This window comes from Fonsecaea monophora (genome assembly GCF_001642475.1).
Source record: "Fonsecaea monophora strain CBS 269.37 chromosome Unknown Scaff105, whole genome shotgun sequence".
Lineage (NCBI taxonomy): Eukaryota > Fungi > Ascomycota > Eurotiomycetes > Chaetothyriales > Herpotrichiellaceae > Fonsecaea > Fonsecaea monophora.
The window spans coordinates 26200-46871 of record NW_019174036.1 but is presented as its reverse complement, the minus strand read 5'-3'; the positions used below and the strand labels follow the sequence as shown (position 1 = coordinate 46871).

The 20672-nt window shown below is 52.3% G+C and overlaps 8 protein-coding genes across 8 annotated transcripts; 6 read left to right on the top strand and 2 right to left on the bottom strand.

Annotated features, from left to right (window-relative positions):
* Window positions 1–203: 203 nt before the first annotated feature.
* AYO21_09907 (hypothetical protein) lies at window positions 204–2591 on the bottom strand (the record flags this gene model as incomplete). Its single annotated transcript, XM_022659835.1, has 1 exon — window positions 204–2591. One exon carries the CDS (start codon window positions 2589–2591, stop codon window positions 204–206), a length of 2388 nt encoding a protein of 795 aa, XP_022507857.1.
* Window positions 2592–3142: 551 nt separating this feature from the next.
* AYO21_09906 (hypothetical protein) lies at window positions 3143–5625 on the top strand (the record flags this gene model as incomplete). The annotated part of the gene is made up of 2 exons (XM_022659834.1): window positions 3143–3165; window positions 3258–5625. 2 exons carry the CDS (start codon window positions 3143–3145, stop codon window positions 5623–5625), a joined length of 2391 nt encoding a protein of 796 aa, XP_022507856.1.
* Window positions 5626–7004: 1379 nt separating this feature from the next.
* Window positions 7005–8405, top strand: AYO21_09905 (cAMP-dependent protein kinase type 2; the record flags this gene model as incomplete). Its single annotated transcript, XM_022659833.1, has 3 exons — window positions 7005–7631; window positions 7689–7942; window positions 7994–8405. The coding sequence occupies 3 exons, from the start codon at window positions 7005–7007 to the stop codon at window positions 8403–8405; spliced, it is 1293 nt and encodes a 430-aa protein (XP_022507855.1).
* A 1357-nt stretch (window positions 8406–9762) lies between these two features.
* On the bottom strand, window positions 9763–10194 carry AYO21_09904 (hypothetical protein; the record flags this gene model as incomplete). The annotated part of the gene is made up of 1 exon (XM_022659832.1): window positions 9763–10194. The coding sequence occupies one exon, from the start codon at window positions 10192–10194 to the stop codon at window positions 9763–9765; it is 432 nt and encodes a 143-aa protein (XP_022507854.1).
* A 508-nt stretch (window positions 10195–10702) lies between these two features.
* On the top strand, window positions 10703–11825 carry AYO21_09903 (hypothetical protein; the record flags this gene model as incomplete). Its single annotated transcript, XM_022659831.1, has 3 exons — window positions 10703–10804; window positions 10882–11319; window positions 11379–11825. 3 exons carry the CDS (start codon window positions 10703–10705, stop codon window positions 11823–11825), a joined length of 987 nt encoding a protein of 328 aa, XP_022507853.1.
* A 763-nt stretch (window positions 11826–12588) lies between these two features.
* Window positions 12589–13141, top strand: AYO21_09902 (histone; the record flags this gene model as incomplete). The annotated part of the gene is made up of 3 exons (XM_022659830.1): window positions 12589–12598; window positions 12783–13028; window positions 13086–13141. 3 exons carry the CDS (start codon window positions 12589–12591, stop codon window positions 13139–13141), a joined length of 312 nt encoding a protein of 103 aa, XP_022507852.1.
* A 931-nt stretch (window positions 13142–14072) lies between these two features.
* On the top strand, window positions 14073–17684 carry AYO21_09901 (hypothetical protein; the record flags this gene model as incomplete). Its single annotated transcript, XM_022659829.1, has 1 exon — window positions 14073–17684. The coding sequence occupies one exon, from the start codon at window positions 14073–14075 to the stop codon at window positions 17682–17684; it is 3612 nt and encodes a 1203-aa protein (XP_022507851.1).
* Window positions 17685–18585: 901 nt separating this feature from the next.
* On the top strand, window positions 18586–20634 carry AYO21_09900 (hypothetical protein; the record flags this gene model as incomplete). The annotated part of the gene is made up of 1 exon (XM_022659828.1): window positions 18586–20634. One exon carries the CDS (start codon window positions 18586–18588, stop codon window positions 20632–20634), a length of 2049 nt encoding a protein of 682 aa, XP_022507850.1.
* Window positions 20635–20672: the final 38 nt, after the last annotated feature.

The following is a 20672-nucleotide window of genomic DNA, read 5'->3' as shown; positions in this document are numbered from 1 at the left end:
CTGTGTCTGGTGATGTGGATATCAGCGTCTGGAAAGTTACTGTCCCTCTATTCTATGATATCTGGTCACGGCCATTGCTTTTCGCTTCGGATAGCAGATCTCCCTTCCCTCTGCTTTTCGTACATTTCTGATCAATGCATTCCATGTGTGTAATCGTACTGTCCTAGGGCCTTAACCACATGATTCGTCGCTGTCGATGACCCTCATACCATGCGGAAAAAGTAGATGTATGCGAACTTCTTCATTTCGTCCACGTCCGCCGCCTTGACAACCTTTTCATCATTGAAGAGAACCCACTGTCGATCCTTCCCTTCTCCTGGAATCGATTTTCGAATGAACGCGACATAATGACCGGCATGAATGCTTGCGCCTTTGTGGCAGACAATGCTCTGAAGTTCAAACTTGGCAGGCAATTGATCGCTGCCGGGGAGTGCCTTTGGCTGACTGGCAGTGGCAGGGATATCTTCGCCGAAATCCCCTTGATCGTCAGGGTGGCTGAAGACCCAGTCTAGAGCTCGATTGACATCACCATTGCACTCCCGCAGTGCTTTGCGTGCTTGTGGCACACTAATACCCATATCACCAAGCTGAGCAATCTTGTCAGCATCGTCAGCTGAGCCAGTTCCACCGCCGCCACCACCACCACCAAGATTCAGAGGTTCGTCAATATCGGGGTCATCCATGTGCGAAAACAGCCAGTTCATGGCGGCCTCGGCGTCTGCGTTGCCTGTAGCGTGAAGTGCCTTTTCGCAGCGTACTAGAGGGAAACCCATAGACGCAAGTTGCTCAAGGGCGGCCTCGTTCGGGATGAATGTAGCTGAAGACGATTTAGACTCTCCCACGTCTGCATCTTCTGGCAGTTCCTCTTCGCCCGGTTGCAAGCCAGAAGATTTATATATGCTTAGGTCCAACGGCTCATCTGACACTTGAACAGGGATATCGAGTTTAGTTGGCACCCAGTTGATGATTTCGAAGCGAAGAGGATTGATTGCGAGGTTGCGGGGGAACGTCTTGAACTTGGATGACTTCGAAAAGCCTGCCTTAGAGCTACAAGCGGGACAGGTCAATTCCACGGAAGTGGAAGCGGTGAAGATGTCCAGGCATTCCTTGAGCGACACTGGCTCGAATTCGGCACCCTTCGTCGTATCTGCTGTTTCACCGTCACCGTTAGATACGGGTTTCCTCCTGACCGGTACAGGAATTGAGATGTTGTCTTGCTCGTCAGTTCTATATCGCACTCGCTTGCAGTTCAGACACTGCAACCGTTGCTCCAGTGCAAAGCGAAAAGACTGGACGGGGTCTTCCGAAGGGCGAGATCCGTTGGAGATATTGATGAGCTTGAAGAGATGGAGGAGCAATTCAAAAGCGTCCTGTTGCCTCATAGTTGAGAACTCTTCATGTCCTCGTCCGATCAGGTGTTTGAACATGGCGGGGGAGAGACCTTTCTGATGCGGTACTTCCGGATTGTCGGGAGTAGCACGAACGGTGTTTTCGGGACGAGAATAGCGGCCGGAGAGTATACCGTCAGCGAGCTTCCGCAGCTGTGTCTCTAGGTCTTCGGCAGGGAGTTCAGTGGCTGGAGGCGGTTCGTCAGGGTGGTAGTACCGCTGTTGAAAATCCGGCAAGGCGAACAGGCATTGTACAGTGCTTGCAAGGTAGCAACTGTTGCCAATATTCTTTAGACCAGTGAGGCCAGGCCCAAAGAGTGGGGATAGCTCTTTGCCATCTTCTGTTGTCATTGAGAAGTCCCATTTCAAATTCTGTTCCACCTGCATCTCCATGAGGCTCTTTTCAGTCTTTTCCCGTTCCGCAATGTTGATGCCCCAGTGAGCGAGGTGCTTTGCAAGGTCTGTATCAATCCGCTCCTCATTACACTCGTAGCAATAGACGTCGGCATTGCCTTCCGGGGTGATGGAACCAAGCTTGACGGCAACAGCATGACCGGTCTCTGTTGCATGACCCAAGCCATGGGAGTTGCCACCAATACCACCGAACTGTGCGCGGCCACACCCAAGATTACCACATTCCAGGCAGAGCCACAGGTTCTCCTTTAGATCACACATGGAACATGAACCCAGGTTTTGTGATTCAATCTGTCGGCTAGGCTGCTGCTCCAGACAGAGTGTGTGTTCGCACGGCGTGAACTCTTGCTCCCAAGCCTTGACTTCTTCTGATTTGGCAAAAGTCATGGCCTTCATGACTCCATCCACAACTGCAGGTAGATTTCCCGAGTCCTTATTCAGATCTTGTATTTGACATGCATAGCACTTGACTCTTGTCACTGTATCATATTTGTCCTCCTCTGTTTCCGCGGCAATGGCGAGTTTGGTGAGCTTTGGTGGGGGCTCATCTCGTTGGACTTGTTTCCGGGTTCGTTTGATGTTTAGAACGAGTGGATGTTCCGTAGAGGAGTAGTGGAGTAGCGAGTGATTACGATCTCCTGCGCAGCCACCATTGAAGCAGTGCAGGCAGACGTCAAGACCAGCTTCATCGTCTATGGAATCGAAACATTGGGTGCAGTCTTCGCGGTAGACACTCTGGTTAGGTCTGGGGGGTCGGAGAGTATCTAGATAGGCATGAGGACACTCCATTATGACTGCGAAGTAAACTGAAATGGGCTGAAAGGCAGAAAACCACCTAGGTTGATCCGGGACAAAGAACGATGAGGTTGAGAAGGTCAGACAGAGGCACAAGAGCAGCCCGCAGTTAAAGTGACGAGGCTACGGTCACCACAGCTGCAAGGCTGACATGCTTCGCAGTGGCGCTGATTGGTTAGTAAGCGTCGAGGGGGAATCGAGGGGAACAACCCCTCCAAAAGCAGCAGCACCAACCGCCAAACTGGGCAACTTGTCGAACCGTGTTTCGGTGGTGCTTCAGTTGTAAGCCAACTGCCACCTAGCGAAGTCAAACATGGACTCCCTCGATGTCAGTCCTGGGTGACCAAACATCATAGATACCTTGTTTTACATGCCAATTCCCACGTTGAAGAAGTCATTTATGCGGCTTATGGCCATCTCTCGTGTGCTCCAAGGATACCGAGACTGTGTTGTTGGTGGATTAACTTGACCCTTGATGGATTCATCTTGGAATTTCGCGACCCTGGACTGAAGCCTTGTGTGTCTGGTCAGGTATCCTACCCAACATGGCCCTATTACAAAATGAAGAGTAAGGATGTTCCCCTCAAATGTACCGCGGCGGACCGTCCGGAGATTCTGGCTCAGTTGTTATGAAATCGATCCCGCTGACTTAGACGCCAGTTTTGCCATCTGGTTTCTGCGCACATCTTACCTTGGGAGTGCGAAAGACGGCACTGCAGAGCGACTCATCAATGTTAACTCATCAATCTTGAATACTCCTGGGTTCCGCGCAGCAGGCTGGTCAGCGGACCCTGTTCACCGGACATACTCTCCGCCCATTCCGACCTCGATCAACAGCGAGTATCTTAAGGAAGGCTCCGAGCTGCAGCGGATAAACTCCCAGGCTGACGAAGAGGATGAAGGTGGCCTCGTCACTGGTAGAACCAGCAACGACACCATTGGTCCTGGGTTTAATGTCAGGCGAAGAAGGAAAAAGGAACATGTTGAGGATGACGATAGCAGCGATCTCACCGACGAGTCTGACGAGGAGGCCGACGGTGCACAACGTGCTGCGCAGCAAATTCGTTTCGCAAAGATGCCTTCCCGCCATCGAGCCGACTCATCTCCCATCCGCGGCTCGGATGTCGACGGGGAAAGGACATCCCCTTTGGCAGGCCCTACGGACAACAGGCGCCGAACTGGCTCTCTTGGTGCTGTCGAAGCTGTCAAAGCTCGCGCCAGGCGAGATACCACCACAAGCAGCGATATGTCTTCTGAGAATGAAGTCGACCCGGCCTATTTCCAGCGTCGCCAAGTCCATGCAGGCCAAAGGTCTAAATCTGCACCCAACCCCGACGAGGCTCCTTTAAGGGTCAACGCAGGTCCAGGTCAACCAGGAGATGTGCAAGATGACTCTGATGCGGAATCTGTTGGATCTGCAATCTCTTCCGAACTGGGCGAGACCATGGACTCTGCATCACTCCTCAACACCATGGAGGAGAGAAACCTTACATCTACACCGCCCACGCTCGGCAGTTTGACCGGCTCGGGCTCTCGTTCATCTCTACCAGAATCACCCAAAAGGCAACGGACGTTGCCAATCCTGCATGAGCTACCACCTCCTCGACCTATTAGTATGATACAGCCCAAGAGTCTACTCACAGCGGCCCTCGGTGCTCAAAAAAGGGCCCCGAGCAACCCCGTACAGGCATTTGCCGGTCTCTCTGGCAAAGGCACTCCTAACCCACTTTGGGTCAAGATATACACACCGTTCGCTAGCGATGCCGATGAGCCTTTTGAGATGCCACTTGCTCGTAACTCCAAAGATGGTAGTCTGGTCACCGTCGCAGAAGCGATCGGTCACGCTCTGTGGAGATATGGGGAGGAAAAGCGGGAACCTCCTCTCAAGCCCGAACAGCTCGATGTCAACAAGTGGACATTACGGATGGTGGAAGATGGAGAGGTGGATGATGATTTCCCACCGCTCGTCCGTACGAGGCCAATAGCGGACTTCACGTACAACAACAACAGAGGTGGTCGAGGTCGCGCAAGAGATCGTCCATTTGATGAGTTTGCGCTTGTCGAAGCTTCTGCGGCTCAGTATGAAGCGAACAAAAGGGAAACGCCTCAGTTCATACCAGAAGCAGCAGTGGAAGTCGGCCCTGTCGCCGCGCTTGACGGAACTACACCCCAATCTCAGGCACCACCTCCTCCCCCAGCAAAAGCACTGCCGTCACGGACCAACATTCTTCTGGCTGGCCAACCATTCACCTCTGCGCTGAGCAACACATCTTTAACGCCTGCAGATCTCCCAGCGCCCGCCGCACCCCAGGCTACTCCACGAATGGGCGCTACAAAGACGATTCGAATACGATATCTAAACCTCGAAATGACCGCCCAGACAATGACTATGGAGATTTCGACGGATGGTTACATTGCTGAGATTTTAGACCATGTCTGTAAGAGATGGAATCTTGAAAAGGCTGGATTCGTGCTAAAAGTGGCGGGGACAAATACTGTTGCACCCTTGGATCGCACTGTGGAAGCTCTAGGGGCTCGATCTGAGTTGGATCTTGTGCGTCGAAGATTCGGTGCCGGTGCCTCTTTGACAGGCTCGCCGGGGAGCTCTTCGCCAAATGCACCACTCTTGCTAGACATTCAAGGTCCCAAGAAAGGCAAGAGAGGTCAGCCGCTCCATCCGTTGGCGCAGAAACAAGACCTTTTATCGAGTGCCAGCAACTTCAAGAAGTATTATGTCACGCGCAAACAGCTAGGCGGATTTGCTCAAGGGAGTCAAAGGGTGCTTGTGTTTGATGGCGACATTATCCATGTCATGCCGGCAGACACCAGCTCCAATGCAAAGTTCAGCTCGATCGCATTCACCGATATCCTGAAGTGCAAGGTCAGCTCCAAGCACCCCAAGCTTGTTCGAATTGTAGTGCGAAGAATTAACGAGTCGAAACGGTATGACTTTGAGGCGCGCACAGCAGGCGAGGCGCAGGAGATTGTGGACGAGGTAACACGGGAAATGAGGTTGGCACGAACATGAGGGAAGCGAGCTTTGCTGGATATGTATCCAGATATACAGGACATTATCTGTTCGGCTGTTTTGTTGGCGGCGTCATTGAGCGCGAGGACGAATACCTGTACACAAAGTTGCGTCCATGCACCGTACTATGTACCCAGGTACATATAGGGCTTTGTATGGTTAGGCGTGGTGGGCGCATTGGGCGTTCTTAGCGGGATTATGTCACCCGGGGATAGCGGGCATAGACAGCGGTGGTGCGGACAGCCCCGGCAAACCTCGGCTGGGTCGGCCAGTGGGTGCCTTTATCTACGACATACGTAAGGAGGGGTAGCTCTTCCACCACCACGAGCCAGATACTAGTGGACCGTGACATACGTGGCTGAAAGAGGCGAGGTGAGGGGGCAGAACTGGGAATTGACTAGGCAATAGACAAGCAGATGAAGAGGAATGAGAGGAGCGACAAGAGTTGACGAGCAACAAGCTGCCTGTGAAAGGGCGATTGTCTGGTAATCAGTCTCCCCACGTCTCTGAGGACGAAGAAAACACCATCTCTCGCCTGGCTGCCTGCAATCGCCACAGCCTGCGTCTACCCGCAGTGCTTAGTGCTGGCCTGGGTGTTGGTGTTGGTGCTTGTTCTCCTTGTTCACAATCTAGATTCCGCACAGCTAATCCACCGGCTACTGTAACCCCCCTCGCTCTTTGCTCCCTCTGTACCGCCCGGCATTGGCCCCTCACCAAATGATGCTCATCACTGGTGCCCTCATCGCCAATAATATCATCCACCACACCCAAGCTCAACAAGTTCGCCCTCCATCACCCTCTTTACCTAACCACTGAATACTAGTGACGACCCAGAGTGCTCCCCCAGCTCCTGGAAGAAGGGACGCAGAAAGTTCAAAGATCCCGTCTCTCAGCTTTCCAACTTGGAGCTCCGACCTGCCCTTTTCATTCCTTGTCTGTGTTTGTGATACACAACCTGTCTCCCCCAGTTCGATTGTGCTTCACTATTCCTTGAAAGGACCGAAAAAAAAGGAGAAGGTGTCAAAGTTCGATCTCAATCCTGACCGATCTTATTGTCGCGGTCGTCACCTTCCCCCTCCACTCTTTATTGGAGCTTATCAGCTTGCGCTGCAGCTTCCCAGCGACCAGCCCATTACCCGACCGAATAATCGAGCAAACTGTCTTGGATTGATCCTGGCCTCTTTTCTACTTTTGCTGCGAGCTGCGAGCTGCGGCTGTTGCTACCCCTCCCCACTTCGCAGTCCATTGCCCTGCCTCAACTAATTCCACGTTCCACGTTGCGACTCGGTGGGCAGTCCAACAGGCCTCCAAGCTCCTGTGAATCATCCTATTGTTAGCATTCCAGCCTTTGGGAACGTGCGCTTCCCTGCGTCACCCAAATGCCGACCTTTGGAGGTCTCCTCAAGAAAAAGAAGACCAAGGAGTCTTCTGACGACAAGTCCGCTCAATCAGGCGGAGGCAGTTATCAGCCTATTCAATACAAGTCCTCACATAAGACCGACACCTCATCGCCTGTCCCTTCCAAGACTACAGGCGCCTCCGATGTACCCTCCCAAGCCACCACGGCTGTGACAACCACCTCCACTCCAGAACCTCATGCCAAGACGATCGAAAGTAACGGCGGCGTCGATATGAACGCTGCTCCTGTTGTCAGCCCTTCCGGGGGCGTGGTGGATTCCAAGCCGGTGCAGAGACAAACGAAGGGCAAATACACCCTCTCGGACTTTGCAATCCAGAGGACCCTGGGCACGGGCTCGTTTGGGCGGGTGCACCTGGTTCAGTCAAAACATAACCAACGCTTCTATGCCATCAAAGTCCTGAAGAAGGCCCAAGTGGTCAAGATGAAACAAATTGAGCATACAAATGACGAAAGACGTATGCTGCAACGTGTCAAGCACCCATTCCTCATCACACTGTGGGGAACGTTCCAGGATTCAAAGAACCTGTACATGGTCATGGACTTTATCGAGGGTGGGGAGCTTTTCAGTCTGCTTCGAAAATCTCAGGTAATACCTTGTGCTTGATTTGTCTGCTATCAAGCTAATGTTGAATTTTTGCGACAGCGTTTCCCTAATCCTGTAGCCAAGTTCTATGCTGCCGAAGTCACGTTGGCACTGGAGTATCTGCACGGGCAGAACATCATCTACCGCGACCTGAAGCCGGAAAATCTGCTATTGGATAGACACGGCCACGTCAAGATCACCGATTTTGGCTTTGCCAAAGAGGTGCCTGACATTACGTGGACCCTTTGCGGTACGCCAGATTACCTCGCTCCCGAGGTTGTAGCCTCAAAAGGGTACAACAAGTCAGTCGATTGGTGAGCTTGCCTGTCGCCGTGTTTTGAGCGTCCACACTAAGACGTCTCCAGGTGGTCTCTGGGGATCTTGATCTTCGAAATGCTGTGTGGATTCACTCCCTTCTGGGACGGAGGGTCCCCCGTCAAGATCTACGAAAACATCCTCAAAGGAAGAGTCAAATACCCTCCCTACATTCATGCTGACGCTCAAGACCTTCTGGTTCAGCTGATCACAAACGATCTGACAAAGAGATTGGGCAATTTGCACGGCGGTCCAGCAGACATCAAAAACCATGCGTGGTTCGCGGAGGTTACCTGGGAAAGACTGCTGAAGAAAGATATTGACGCCCCGTACGTCCCGCCAGTGAAAGGTGGAGCTGGTGATGCCAGTCAGTTCGACAAATACCCCGAGGAGACAGAAGAATACGGCAAGAAGGGAGAGGACCCGTATGAAACCCTAATGCCAGCTTTTCTAAATGCGTGAGAGCTGACAAGATACTCAGATTCGGCCATTTCTTCGTGGACTTTTGATTATGACGTCGCCACAGCGAAGATCGAAAGGAGCATCGTACAAAATGCTACCGAGTACGGAGTACCAGAGACAGACGACCAGAAATCAGGCCTTGTCCCTGTGGAATGACGGCCAGATATTCTGGTTCAATACGACATGAGCAACAACAAAAAAAGTGGCCCCGGATTCGATTTGTGCTGCAGCCGGTGCAGTCCTCGTATTAACGAATTTTGATGATAGCGGATACGGCTCTCAGGGAGAAGCCACCATGAAAATCTGGTGGTGAACGTGGTTTTTTTGGATTTGTGGTTGCAGTGTTTAGTGGGCCGCGGCGGTTGTGGATGTTGTTGTTGCTGTGTATAATGATGGCGACGATGAAGCGAGGAGCGGAGAGCAAGAAGCAGGAAGCTGAAATATCTATGATGACTTCAGAAGGCGATATGGGGAATCGCACAAAGCCCTCGGTGCATTGTACCAGGACAAGATCGGCACGGGTGGCCATGAGATATCGACTTTGCATACTTGCCATTCAAGAAGTTATCCCTCTGATGCACAGATGCAGAGCAGTTGAGCCTTGGATGAGCCTCTGACTTTTCAATGCAGTAATTTTTTGTGTCCTCTTCAAACACGTCGCATCTGATCTGTCGGGAGAAGGAAAAGACCAGAGAAGCAGTAATACCTAGTGTTAAGCGGTCCGCGGCACTGGCGCATGAACTACTCGTAAAGATCATTCTGCTCCATCCATAACTGCATCAAGCATGTCTTTGGAAATTTGGTTGCTTTTTTCAATTTTTGACGGTCCCCTAAAATAAAGACTATTGTACAGCTATGTTGTGGAATCGAGATCTATACAAAGCAAGCGCGAGTTTATGGCGAAACTCGTAACATGTAAACCACCCCAAACAACGACGTTTTTGAGGAGTGAGTCAGCAGAAGATCTCTGTTGAGAGGTGAAAGGAAGGCTGCTTTGTTGTATACATCTGAGAGGCGTGTGTAGGCTTCGAAAAAGCGCTGAGCCGACATCAACGAGGCTCCAAGTCGACAGCAGCTGGAGCGTTGGAAGTGCTTTGGTGGGCGACCACAGCACTCGCTGTGATCGGGTGTCCAGTGCATCATGTACAAAAGAGCACCGGCTCATCATGGAAGTGGTCGATTGATCGAGTCTGAAGATGGCCAGCCTGGCCTCGTCCCATGCTCCTCATGCTTGGCTTGTGGCTCGCACCTTTTGGGAGTCAACCAGGTTCCAATAATATGGATGCTTCTAGGATCCTGCTTTCTCCAGCCCCAGCCTCATGAGGCTGGCCTTCGCAACGTCACTGTGCGAGTCCGCTCAAAAAAGCTCTTTTCCCCCTCCAGCACCCCCAATGCCACCGGCCAACGATGCGCTCTCCCTCTGCAACCTCGCTGTGTATGTCCGGCTCGTGACGTTCCATGCATCAATGTACTTCTCCATACACGCGGTCAAGCACTTTTGTTCTGCCGAGCTCAGACTGCTGCCGGGATTGGGGACGCATTTCTCAAAGCAATTCGTGTGGACATTGGAGATTAGCTGCTTTGCGTTGGCGACGTTGGATTGCTCGCTGATAGCGGACTGGATGCGCTGGAGTGTCACGCCCGGCGTCGTCGTTGTACCGCCAGTAGACGAGAATGAGGAGGATAGAGGGTTCGTGACAGATGTGGACGAAGAGTCGGAGGATGATGATGTCGATGAAGAAGAGTTGTCTTTGGACGAACCGCCGCCGAAAAAGCCGCCAAAGGCCATTTTGTCACAGTCTTCTGATTATGTATTGACGATCTCTGTCGTCTTGAGTTCCTAAGTCGGATGGGGCTTCAGGTGTGCCGTGGGATTTGTTTGGACAGCGTTTCTGTTGCAGGGGGAAAAGTACCTCTACAAGAAATGTTCACTTGTCGGGTTGTTCAGAGACCTAGTTAAGTTTTACCAGGCAGGTTGGCCGGCCGTGGTAGCTCGTAAAGCCATGCTGCTGGCCGCCTATAACAATTGGCCGGAGTGACTTAATTGGCAGGGGCCCCATCGGCAAACCATTTCGTGTTCTCCACAAGCCCCAGTTCACCTGCGTCGAATAGTCTGGCGAAACTGAACACCTTTACAGTAGTCCGACGTGACAATTTCACTTTTTTCTGCGCCTTTAAGGGGTGCCTGCGACAACTATTGAAGACACAGCTGTGGTCTTGCCATGAAGTCTCCGTGACAGAATTCTTCCCTCACGCTATCGCGAAACTTCTGAGCAACAGGCACTGTTCTGTCCAAGATGTGGCCATCTAATGTTTGGTCGTCGTTATGGCTGCTGGCGGCATGTGCGGTGGGCACGCGAGCGGCGGTAGAAGCAGACCCAGAGATGAAGAGTGTCCCTGTGAGTTATGATACATAATTAGTTCTCCTCCTGCGTTTGCTGGACCACTGGCTAACACTCCCGTGTTCTCTCGTCAGCTGCGAACACACAGTCTCGCGCCTCCATACCTCGACTCGGACATGTCAAGTCGGTGGTTTGATTTTGGTGGTGACACAATCATCCGCGCCGACCAGTACATACGTCTCGCCTCCGACATGCCCTCACAGTCAGGGTGGATCTTCTCTCGAATACCGCTGACGGCGACTAACTGGGAAGTGGAATTCGAGTTCTCGATTCACGGCAAAGGTCACCTACATGGCGATGGGTTTGCGATGTGGATTACCAAGGAGAGGGCGCAGCCTGGTCCGGTATTCGGGCACGCCGACCGCTTTGAAGGATTGGGCATTTTCTTCGACACGTACAAGAACAACAGACCTGGTGTTGTGTTTCCTTACGTGATGGGTATGATGGGAGACGGCAAGACTTCATACGATGCGGCAAACGACGGGAAAGCGAACGAGATCGGTGGTTGCTCGGTAAGATAGGAGCAGCTCCACAGGCACCAGATATCAGACTGACCAAGGATGACACGCAGGCTCGAGGGTTGCGCGGTGCTTCTATCCCCACCAAAGCAAAATTGACTTATTTCCAAGATAGGTCACTTTCGCTCCAGCTACAGTACAAGTCGACCGACGCATGGATCGACTGCTTCTCCATTACCCCCACAGCAGATCAGCCATTGAAGATGCCTAACACAGCGTATTTGGGTTTCAGTGCGCACACAGGCGAGCTTTCGGATAACTTTGACATTATCAGCGTGGAGACACGGAACCTCTACAACCCCGTGGCAGCAAACACCGGGAGAGATAAGGCTGCGCAAGCACGGACAAGTGGGAGGGGAAGAAGCACCAGACCGCAGGGTGGTGGTTGGGGATGGTTCTTTTTTAAGTTGCTCCTCTTCGCTGGTGTGGCTGGTGGCGGCTATGTTGGGTACAAGAAGTACAAGGAGAAGCAGCGGTATGACGGATTCAAGGGGTTTTAGGGGGGGTGGGAATCAGAGGAGTTCTGGGCGGCATGGGTAGGTCAGGACTCCTGCTTGTACAATGATCAATCGAAAGATATTCCACTGTTCGGCTTGCTCCATATGTGACACGGGTCATGTGGTATGTTGGGGCTCTGATATGCCAAGAGAGCCATGTAGACCAGCTGTTGTCCTGGTCGCTGTTCTTGTACAGTGAGAGTGAAGCATAGCCTTGTTGAAATATCACTGATAAAGAACCGGTGTTTGCCCGATTGAGATCTGGAGGCGTGGTTATATCACGTGAATAGTATCCACTAAACCAAATACAGTCCACTAACGCGACTAAGCCTACTAGCGCCTCGTGATCTGGACCCGGCAGCATCCAGAACACAGAGCAAACCCAACATCGAATCTCACAGCCAATCAACAGCGCGCATCCGTGCCTTGTTATGAGTGAGTGATTTCGAGCACGTCTTTTGCCTGATTTTCAAATCGACCTTTTCGCAGTCTGAATCAACCCCCAAGCAACTTTGGATCAACGCCAAGGCCCCGACCTGACCTGATCTTGCTGTCACTGCCCACCCATCTACCCTTTCGCTTATAATCCTCGTTTCCCTCCTGCCCATTTTCCTCCTTTTCTTTTTCCCTCCTGTTCCGCCCACTTTTGACCATCTTCGCGCCACTACGACTTTTTGGTTGTTCCGCTTTCATCAACCTTGCATCAACCAACCATCGATAACTCACCAATTGCTCATATTTTCATCTTTGAATCAACTTTGCAAACATGACTGGACGTAAGTAAACACCTTGCTGCATCAGGATGTCACGATTATCCTCGTCGTCGCCGTCGCTGCACCTCCTCGTCGCATGGAGCTTCCCTGAAGCTGTTTCCACGCCACCCTCCACCTGAACACCCAACATCCTCGACCACAACAACGTTCTCATGAAACAATATAACTAACGAAACTCTGCACACAGGCGGTAAAGGCGGAAAGGGTCTCGGCAAGGGTGGTGCCAAACGCCACCGCAAGATTCTTCGTGACAACATCCAAGGTATCACCAAGCCTGCTATCCGACGTCTCGCTCGTCGTGGTGGTGTCAAGCGTATCTCAGCCATGATCTACGAAGAGACCCGTGGTGTCCTCAAGTCCTTCCTCGAATCGGTCATTCGTGACGCTGTCACCTATACCGAGCACGCAAAGAGAAAGACTGTCACTTCGCTTGGTAAGTCGAGAGTGAGACCACATCGTGTACATGACCAAAGACTAACACAGATGACAGATGTTGTGTACGCCCTCAAGCGACAAGGCAGAACCCTCTACGGTTTCGGTGGTTAGATTTCCTAACGCGGTCAATACCTAGAGTCACGCCAACGCGACAGAAACGGAAACGGGCTATGGTGGTTTATGGATGATGAAACTCGGCGCATGGGTCTGGCTGTATTACAAAACTATTGACGTTGGGTTTTATGCGGAAGGGGTTTCCAATATTTGTGTCTTGCTCGACAAAGGCGCAGCAATGCTCAAGATGGATTTTGTATCCTTTTGAGTGGACCTCTTACAGAAGACAAGTAGTCAATTGTAACACAATCGAACAATTGAATCAAAATTGATTTGATGCTGCGACGTTGCCTAAAGATGCTGTCTTCCTAGCTTCGCGGATTACTAGAATGTTCTGATGAGACTAAGGGGCCAATCTGTTCAGGCTTCAGCTCAGTCTCTGTATTCCCCACGCATGCCAGCGCAACCTTCGCCCTTTGTATGCAAAGTCGCTACTTTGTACAAAGAGACTATCGAGATGCGGGCGCCTTTATTCCAGGCACGAGCAAACGATCGTGGCAAGGCAGCAGTGTAACTTGTACCGAAAACGAGGAAACTCTGGGGTGAGAGTGAGACTGGGAAGTGTGGCTGGAGCCACTCGGAACAGGCGCCTAACCAGAGGCAGCCTCCGATCCTTCCAGGCGGCCAATCTTAGGCGGCACTGTGCTTCCCGAGGGGCTGTGGCGAAGATTGGCTGATGCGTCGAATAATATTAACAGGCAACAGGATTTCGTCCCATGCCGATATACTCGGCTTCACCCCGCTCAGACTTCTCGGGTCCTTATGCACGATCAGTTCAGCACTACCCAACTTCGAACTACGACCTCTACCGCTCCAATTCCTCACAATGCATCACCTTATTCAGCCTCGTCGCACGCAATAAGTCAGATCATGAACTGGGAAAGCAGACGATAATTACCCAGTCTCTACTCGCCCGCCGATCGCCATCATGTTCCAACGGCGTGGCACGTATCTTCAGCGCCTGTCCAAGCTCTACTCAGACACCAAGCAGTCGTATGAGAGCGCCAAAGTCACTCCCGCAGCTGCCAATGTTACGGACTTGCCCGAGTTGAGGGACCTGAGACGGGATTTTCAGATTCAGCAGGACAGGTTGTTGGCATGGGGGATGCACTGGACCGACGTTGGCGCGCCATACTCCGCCCAAGGCGATGTCGACATCGACAAGAAAATCGACCAGGCTGGGTTGGGCGAGGTGGTGGCCAGCGTCATGTCGGAGATCAAAAGGCTCCTGGAAGAGAGTGGCCGACTCGAGCATCCGGAGCGCTACGAGATGAAGAAGTCGGCACGAGGCCCTGGTGCGAGTCCTGTGGCCCAGCGGAGGGACTGGACTAGTCACGAGGTCATGACGGGGCGTGCGCTCCTGGAGCAGCTGACAACTTGTATCGACGTCCTCTATAGCCTTGAGGAATCAAGGAGGGCTGACGAGAAGAGTGGTGACGCCAAACGGATGAAGCATGCTCATGGGTCGCTTGCTGCCGATGGTACAGACTACGCTCCCCTCTACGACCATCCCCTGCACATCGACTTCAATGGTCTGGAGTTCAGCACCTACTCCCCCCAAGCATTCGACCCTCCACCATATGATCCCGCCGAAGGCTCGGCGACTTCAAGAGAAAGGTCGATCGCCTATTTCCGCCAGGGTGCTTGCCCGGTCCTCGTTGACTTTCTCACGGCTGACTGCCCACCATATGTTGTCGGAAGTGCCGAGGACGTCTTCGAGCTCCATGAACTCGGCGAGAAGCTCTGCAAAGATCGATCCTTGTCGTGGTGCGGCCATCTGAGACTTCTCGGATTCACTGTTGACCCCAACGGACCGCGCTGTGCAATGGTCTATGCCTTACCCGAGGGACACGACCAAAAGACTCTTCAACAACACAGGACTCTTTCGTCTCTTCTAGCCACGAGCAACGTTACAGAAGGCTCGTCGCCAGCTCTCGAAGATCGATTCCGACTGGCATACAACCTCTCTTTGTCCATCATGGGCTACTTCGCCCAGGGAGAAACTCACCAGTACATCAACAGTAACAATATCCTTCTCATCGGCAGCAGAGAGCATATGCATCGCCCTCAATTACCTAAAGAGTTGAGACACCCCTATCTACTACAATCTTGTCAGGACTTTCTGGCTCGCTTGCAAGCGGAGGAGCCATTCTCGGCAACCATCTATCGCCACCCTGACCACGACATTCATGCCGATGAGGTTGTTCCTGCCTATGACATTTACAGTCTCGGTTTGCTTTTGTTAGAGATTGGTCTGTGGATCCCTCTACAGAAACTGTGGAAGCCAAAGTACGACCGCCGACTTTTTATGGAGAGAGTCCAGCGAATCTACGCACACAAGCTGGCTTCAAAGTGCGGCAGCAAGTATATGCGGGTAGTTCAGAAGTGCCTTCAAGCGCCCACAGAGCTGCAGTACAGGAACAACTACGAGGATGCTGGCGCATTCCTGCTTCAGGTAGCCAAGGACTTGCTACAATGTTGCGCCCTCGATGATGAAGGGCCGCCACCGGCCTCTGATATCGAGACCTTCGAGCTTCTCATCATCGAGCAAATGTGCAAGGCCGAGGCAAAAGCAGCTGAAGAGGAGAAAAAGCCACAGATACCGCTTGAAGACGTTAGGCCTGACCTCCCCAAGAGAGCGAACTCGAAGCGAAAGGCGGAGGCGATTCAGCATTCCACACCGCAAACAGAGAAGCCTCTCCGCAAATGGAGTGATGTCGATATTCCCCAACAAGACCTGGACCAGTGGAATACCATGGTGATGCCCAAACTCGGCAAGATATTGGAGAGCGCTCTCAAGGATTCACCCGAATCGTCCTGTAGCCTCAGTCTCATGATGTTCGGAAGTGCCCCTGAAAACGCCAAAACAACCATCTGCATACAATGCCCACAGATCAACAAAGTCCGTGATGTGCTGAGGAAGAAGTTTCGACCCAAAAAGGGATGGGGCGTTGTCCTCCTCAACGGCGAAGTCAGAAGAAGCGGCACCGGCAGAAGGAGAAAACCGAGGCGGTCTGGGTATGGTTCCAGTTGCTCAACTCACCGAGGTCCCAAAGCCATGCATCGAAGGCCTCTGGAGCAAAAATACCAGGAACGTCCGACTAGTGGAGCCAGTATTGGAGCCTTCAAGGACGCTGAACATCTTCCTCCCGTCTCCTTTGGAGGCACCATCCTCGTCGACGGCGAACCCTACGGCATGACAGTGCATCACATGCTCGACCTTCCGAGCGACGACGAAGAAGACGAATACGACGACGACGATATCGTGCGACGTAGTGAGCAGCAACAACAGCACCAAGCTCGAAGAGCGGCAGCACCACGTAGAATACCTGGACAATTTGACACTTCAGCTGATGTACGTTTCATGCAATCAGAGGAAGACCTTTCGCGGTTTTCCGATCTTGCCATTTCTGACGAGGATTTTGAAAACAACAGTGATGACGACGATGACCAAAGCGACGCCAGCACCATCCGTCCCGACTATGCCATCATGGACGCAGACGGGAACGAATTCTGGTTCCTTGAAGACAGCCCTCCTGGTCTTGATGACGACGACGGGTCTGACGAGGACTCGTCCGAAGACGAAGCAGACGCAGACGACGCAGCCTCGATTGGCGACAAAACCGGCATCGCGCCATACTCGGATGACGATCTATGCGTTACTCAACCCGCCATCGACGACGTTGACGACGACTTCTTTCCCAGCGAGGAAGACCGCGATGATGACCACCTCGCCAGCCATGCGTTTGGATATGTCTTTGCCAGTAGCGGGATTCGACGCGTGATTCGAGGGGAAATGAAACATGAAGTCGATTGGGCACTGATTCGGGTTCATGAAGATCGCTTGAAGATTGAGAACGCCATTACTTCGCAGCAGAAGGGCACTAGTATTCCCCCAGCGACACTCTCGTCACGACCAGGGTCTAAGGCATCCCCTCAAAGGAGAAACCCCCTTCCTGTCCTCACCACTATAACACCCCTTTCGTCCCTCTCCGGCCTCCGAGTACACTGCCGCGGTCGGTCGTCCGGCTTCCGACGAGGTCGCATCTCGCAGGCCATGTCGTTGGTGAAGATGCACGGCCGCCAATCCTTCTCCGTGAGCTGGTGCGTGGAAGGAGGGTTTGGCATCCCAGGAGATAGTGGCGCCTGGGTGTATGATCCCGTCTCGGGAGGACTCTGTGGTCACGTCCTGGCCTGGGGGGAGAAGAGCAAGACAGCGTATATTGCGCCCATGGAGGTGTTGTTTGAGGACATCAAGGGACGACTTGGCGCCAGGTGCGTCGAGCTGCCCGTCCCCGAAGGGTTGAGGAGGCAGGTGAGAGAGGACGAAGGAATTGGGATGGGCACTACGAGCACGAGCGGTGGTGGGCCGGAGGACGTGGCTGCCAAATTGAGGGACATGAGACTCGACAGTAACACCAATGCCACCACCGCGTCTGGGTCTGGATCTGGTCCTAGTTCTGGCGCACCAGGCGGAGGAGGCAAGACGAAGCAGGTTGTCGGTGTCCGGCCGCTGGTCATGGCCAGTGCTGTCTCTTGATTCGTGAGTGGTTAGAAGTTGATAGTTGATACTTTGTAATTGGTTATATTGTTCGCAGCCGTCTTATCTTTCATCTACGCAGACTTATTCGTCTACGACATACATTGCCACATTAGCATGGCGTACTCGGTAATGGTGCGGTAACATTATCCCGACATGGTCTTGCTTCAGATCAGAGATCGTAGGGCTACCTTTACCTCTTTCCTCTAAATAGCAATTTTTGGGATAGAGGGGTATAATCCAGGGAGTAGATTGATTTATTGGTTCATTGAATTCATGAATTGATGTTGCTAGTTTCTGCCTGTTTACAACTATCCCTACGTCGTTTCTAGACGTAGAAGAGGTTTGGGGGGTCGAGTACCTACCAACAGTACATAGCTACCCGGTAGGTACACACATAGAGTAGCACATGTATATAAATATATACAGGATGTATAGATGGATGACTACCTAGATATGTACCGAGGTATGTGTATGAAGATGGTCAGACCCTTCTGCTTTCTCGGTTCGTTGGTCACGGTACATACATCTCAGTCGACCGACCACCTGCATACAGACCTGGCATCTGGGTACCTAACTAACTAGCCTACTAACTAACCAACTAATAACTAAACGAAAAAATGAAACCAATACATTGATTGAGTGATTGATTGCTGCATCAGTGCACCCCTCCATTGGCCATCACGGTGCAGGCCGCAGGGCGCAGCAAGATCAACCCATGACGCCTAGGCTACAGTGTCGTGTAGTGTTGGCGATGCCTGTGGGATTCTTCCATACGGCTGACATCAAAATGAGGCTGAGAGAAGAATGGACGACAACGAAATTGAAAGGGTTTGAATGGCTATAACTTCTTCCTGGTTATTTCTTATTTCCTCATCGGACAATTGTACCAGCTGTGCTCATGGAAATGCAATATCGTCCGCTGGACCGTTCGAGCAACGAGATCAGGCTGCTGCGGCTTCTTCCTGAAAAAGATCGCCACGATGGCGGAAGGTTCAAGAGGCTACCGTCCTGTCAGGTCTTTTATGCCCGTCTGGGTGCGAAGCCGCAGTACGTAGCGCTGTCCTATGTATGGGGCACATGCCAGGACAAGCGGGTGATCCTGGTCGACGGACAGCAGGTCAAGGTATCACAAACCCTGTACGACGCGATGATGGAGTTGAGGCGAGGTCGTCGCCAACACCTCATCATCTGGATCGACTTCCTGTGCATCAACCAACGTGACCATGAGGAGAAAAGCTGGCAGGTCGCCCTCATGGGCGACATCTACAGGCAGGCGACGCAGGTGTATGCCTGGCTCGGACCGGCCGAGGACGACAGCGATGATATCGTGGATCACTTGAACAAGTTGGGCGAGCGGGCGGAATCCTGTGGAGTCTACACCCTTGAGGGTGTTCACCATGATATATGGCGGAGTCTGGTAGCGCAGGGTCGACAAGGTCATCCACCGATCTGCGCGGTCACAACAGAGGACAACCAACTGCGATTTGTCAGTCGCGAAGAGTTGGAAAACCTCTTCTACTTAATGAGTGGATGGCGCGAGCAAGATCATCTCCTTCCGGTCGCTGGCATAAAGCGGTTCTTCACTCGATTTTGGTGGGGCCGCATATGGATGTTGCAGGAAATGGCCCTCCCCGAGAATGCAGAGTTGCTCTGTGGCTCCAAAAGGATTAGTCGACGTCGGTGTAATGCAGCCATCAGCGCATACGGGGCTCTTTGGGCGACCTTCATGGAGAAGATACAGAAGGGGGACACAACATCGCTTACACGGCAGCAGCTATTGTTCACGACAGAACTGTTCCACCACAGGCCCAGTGTCATGTTATCTTTGTGGAGGATATACAGGTATGAGCGATTCCCCCTAGCAGCGCTTCTCCGTGCCACCTGTGTTGGCACCAGCAATCTTCGTTGGCACGGACCTCATCACTTCGAGTCGACGGATCCACGAGACAAGGTCTTTGCACTTCTGAGCCTGGCATCTGATCGGGAAGACTTGAGACAAAGCGGCATCATTCCGGACTATACAAAGACCTGTGCAGAAGTCTACACGTCAGTAATGTTAGCTCTGCTCCGGCAAGGCCATATTTCATTCCTCTCCTGTTGTCAAATTCCCAAGTTACAGCCTGGCCTACCGTCCTGGGTTCCAGACTGGTCTCAATCATTCGTCGGTATGTTGCAAGACGTGGAAAACGATCATGTAACCCTCTACCCAAAATTTGGAGCGTCTGGGGTGGACCGAGGCGTTCCTATGATCTCCGTGCCAACAATCAACCAAGTCACCCAGGGATTATTGTTAACTTGCAGGGTGTATGACACAATTGAGGCAGCCGGCCATTTCCCTAGGAGGAAGTCAAGTAATGAAGTGCCTCTATCAGAGACGTTCTCGTGGCCATCGGAATGGCTTTTCGAAATTCTGCACCTCACATACCACAGGGAGCGATCATACGAGAATTTTAGGTACCGGCTGTGCGCAGCGGCAGTATCGTCCATTGCAGGTGCAGGATACTCTGACGGAAAACAGACAAGGATGGAGGGAGAAGATCGTCTGTCTGACGCCGTGCTGCTCCTGGAGGCCGGGATACGCTTTCTTCGATCTGGGGACTACCGTATCAAAAGGGAGGTCCAAAAGTTCCTGGCCAGTGGTGTTGTTAAGGCCGCCAGAGAAAGTCTTGAGCGACGGAAAATCCGGTCCCAAAGGCTGGGTCCAGAGATCATCGGTAAGAGTCTGGGGCGACTTCCGTTCGTCACGAGCACGGGTCATTTGGTTCTGAGCTCCGAGCATGTGAGAAAAGGCGACGTCGTCGCACTCATCAAGGGTGCTCAGGTGCCTTTTATTCTTCGTCGTGAAGAAAACAGTGCGTATAAGCTGATCAGTGAAGCTTATGTGCATGGCATCATGGACGGAGAGGCGGCAGAGGAGGACAAGTTTGGAACTGTAGAGCTTGTGTGATGAATTTGGCAGGCAGCATCCTTTCTCTGTATTACGGG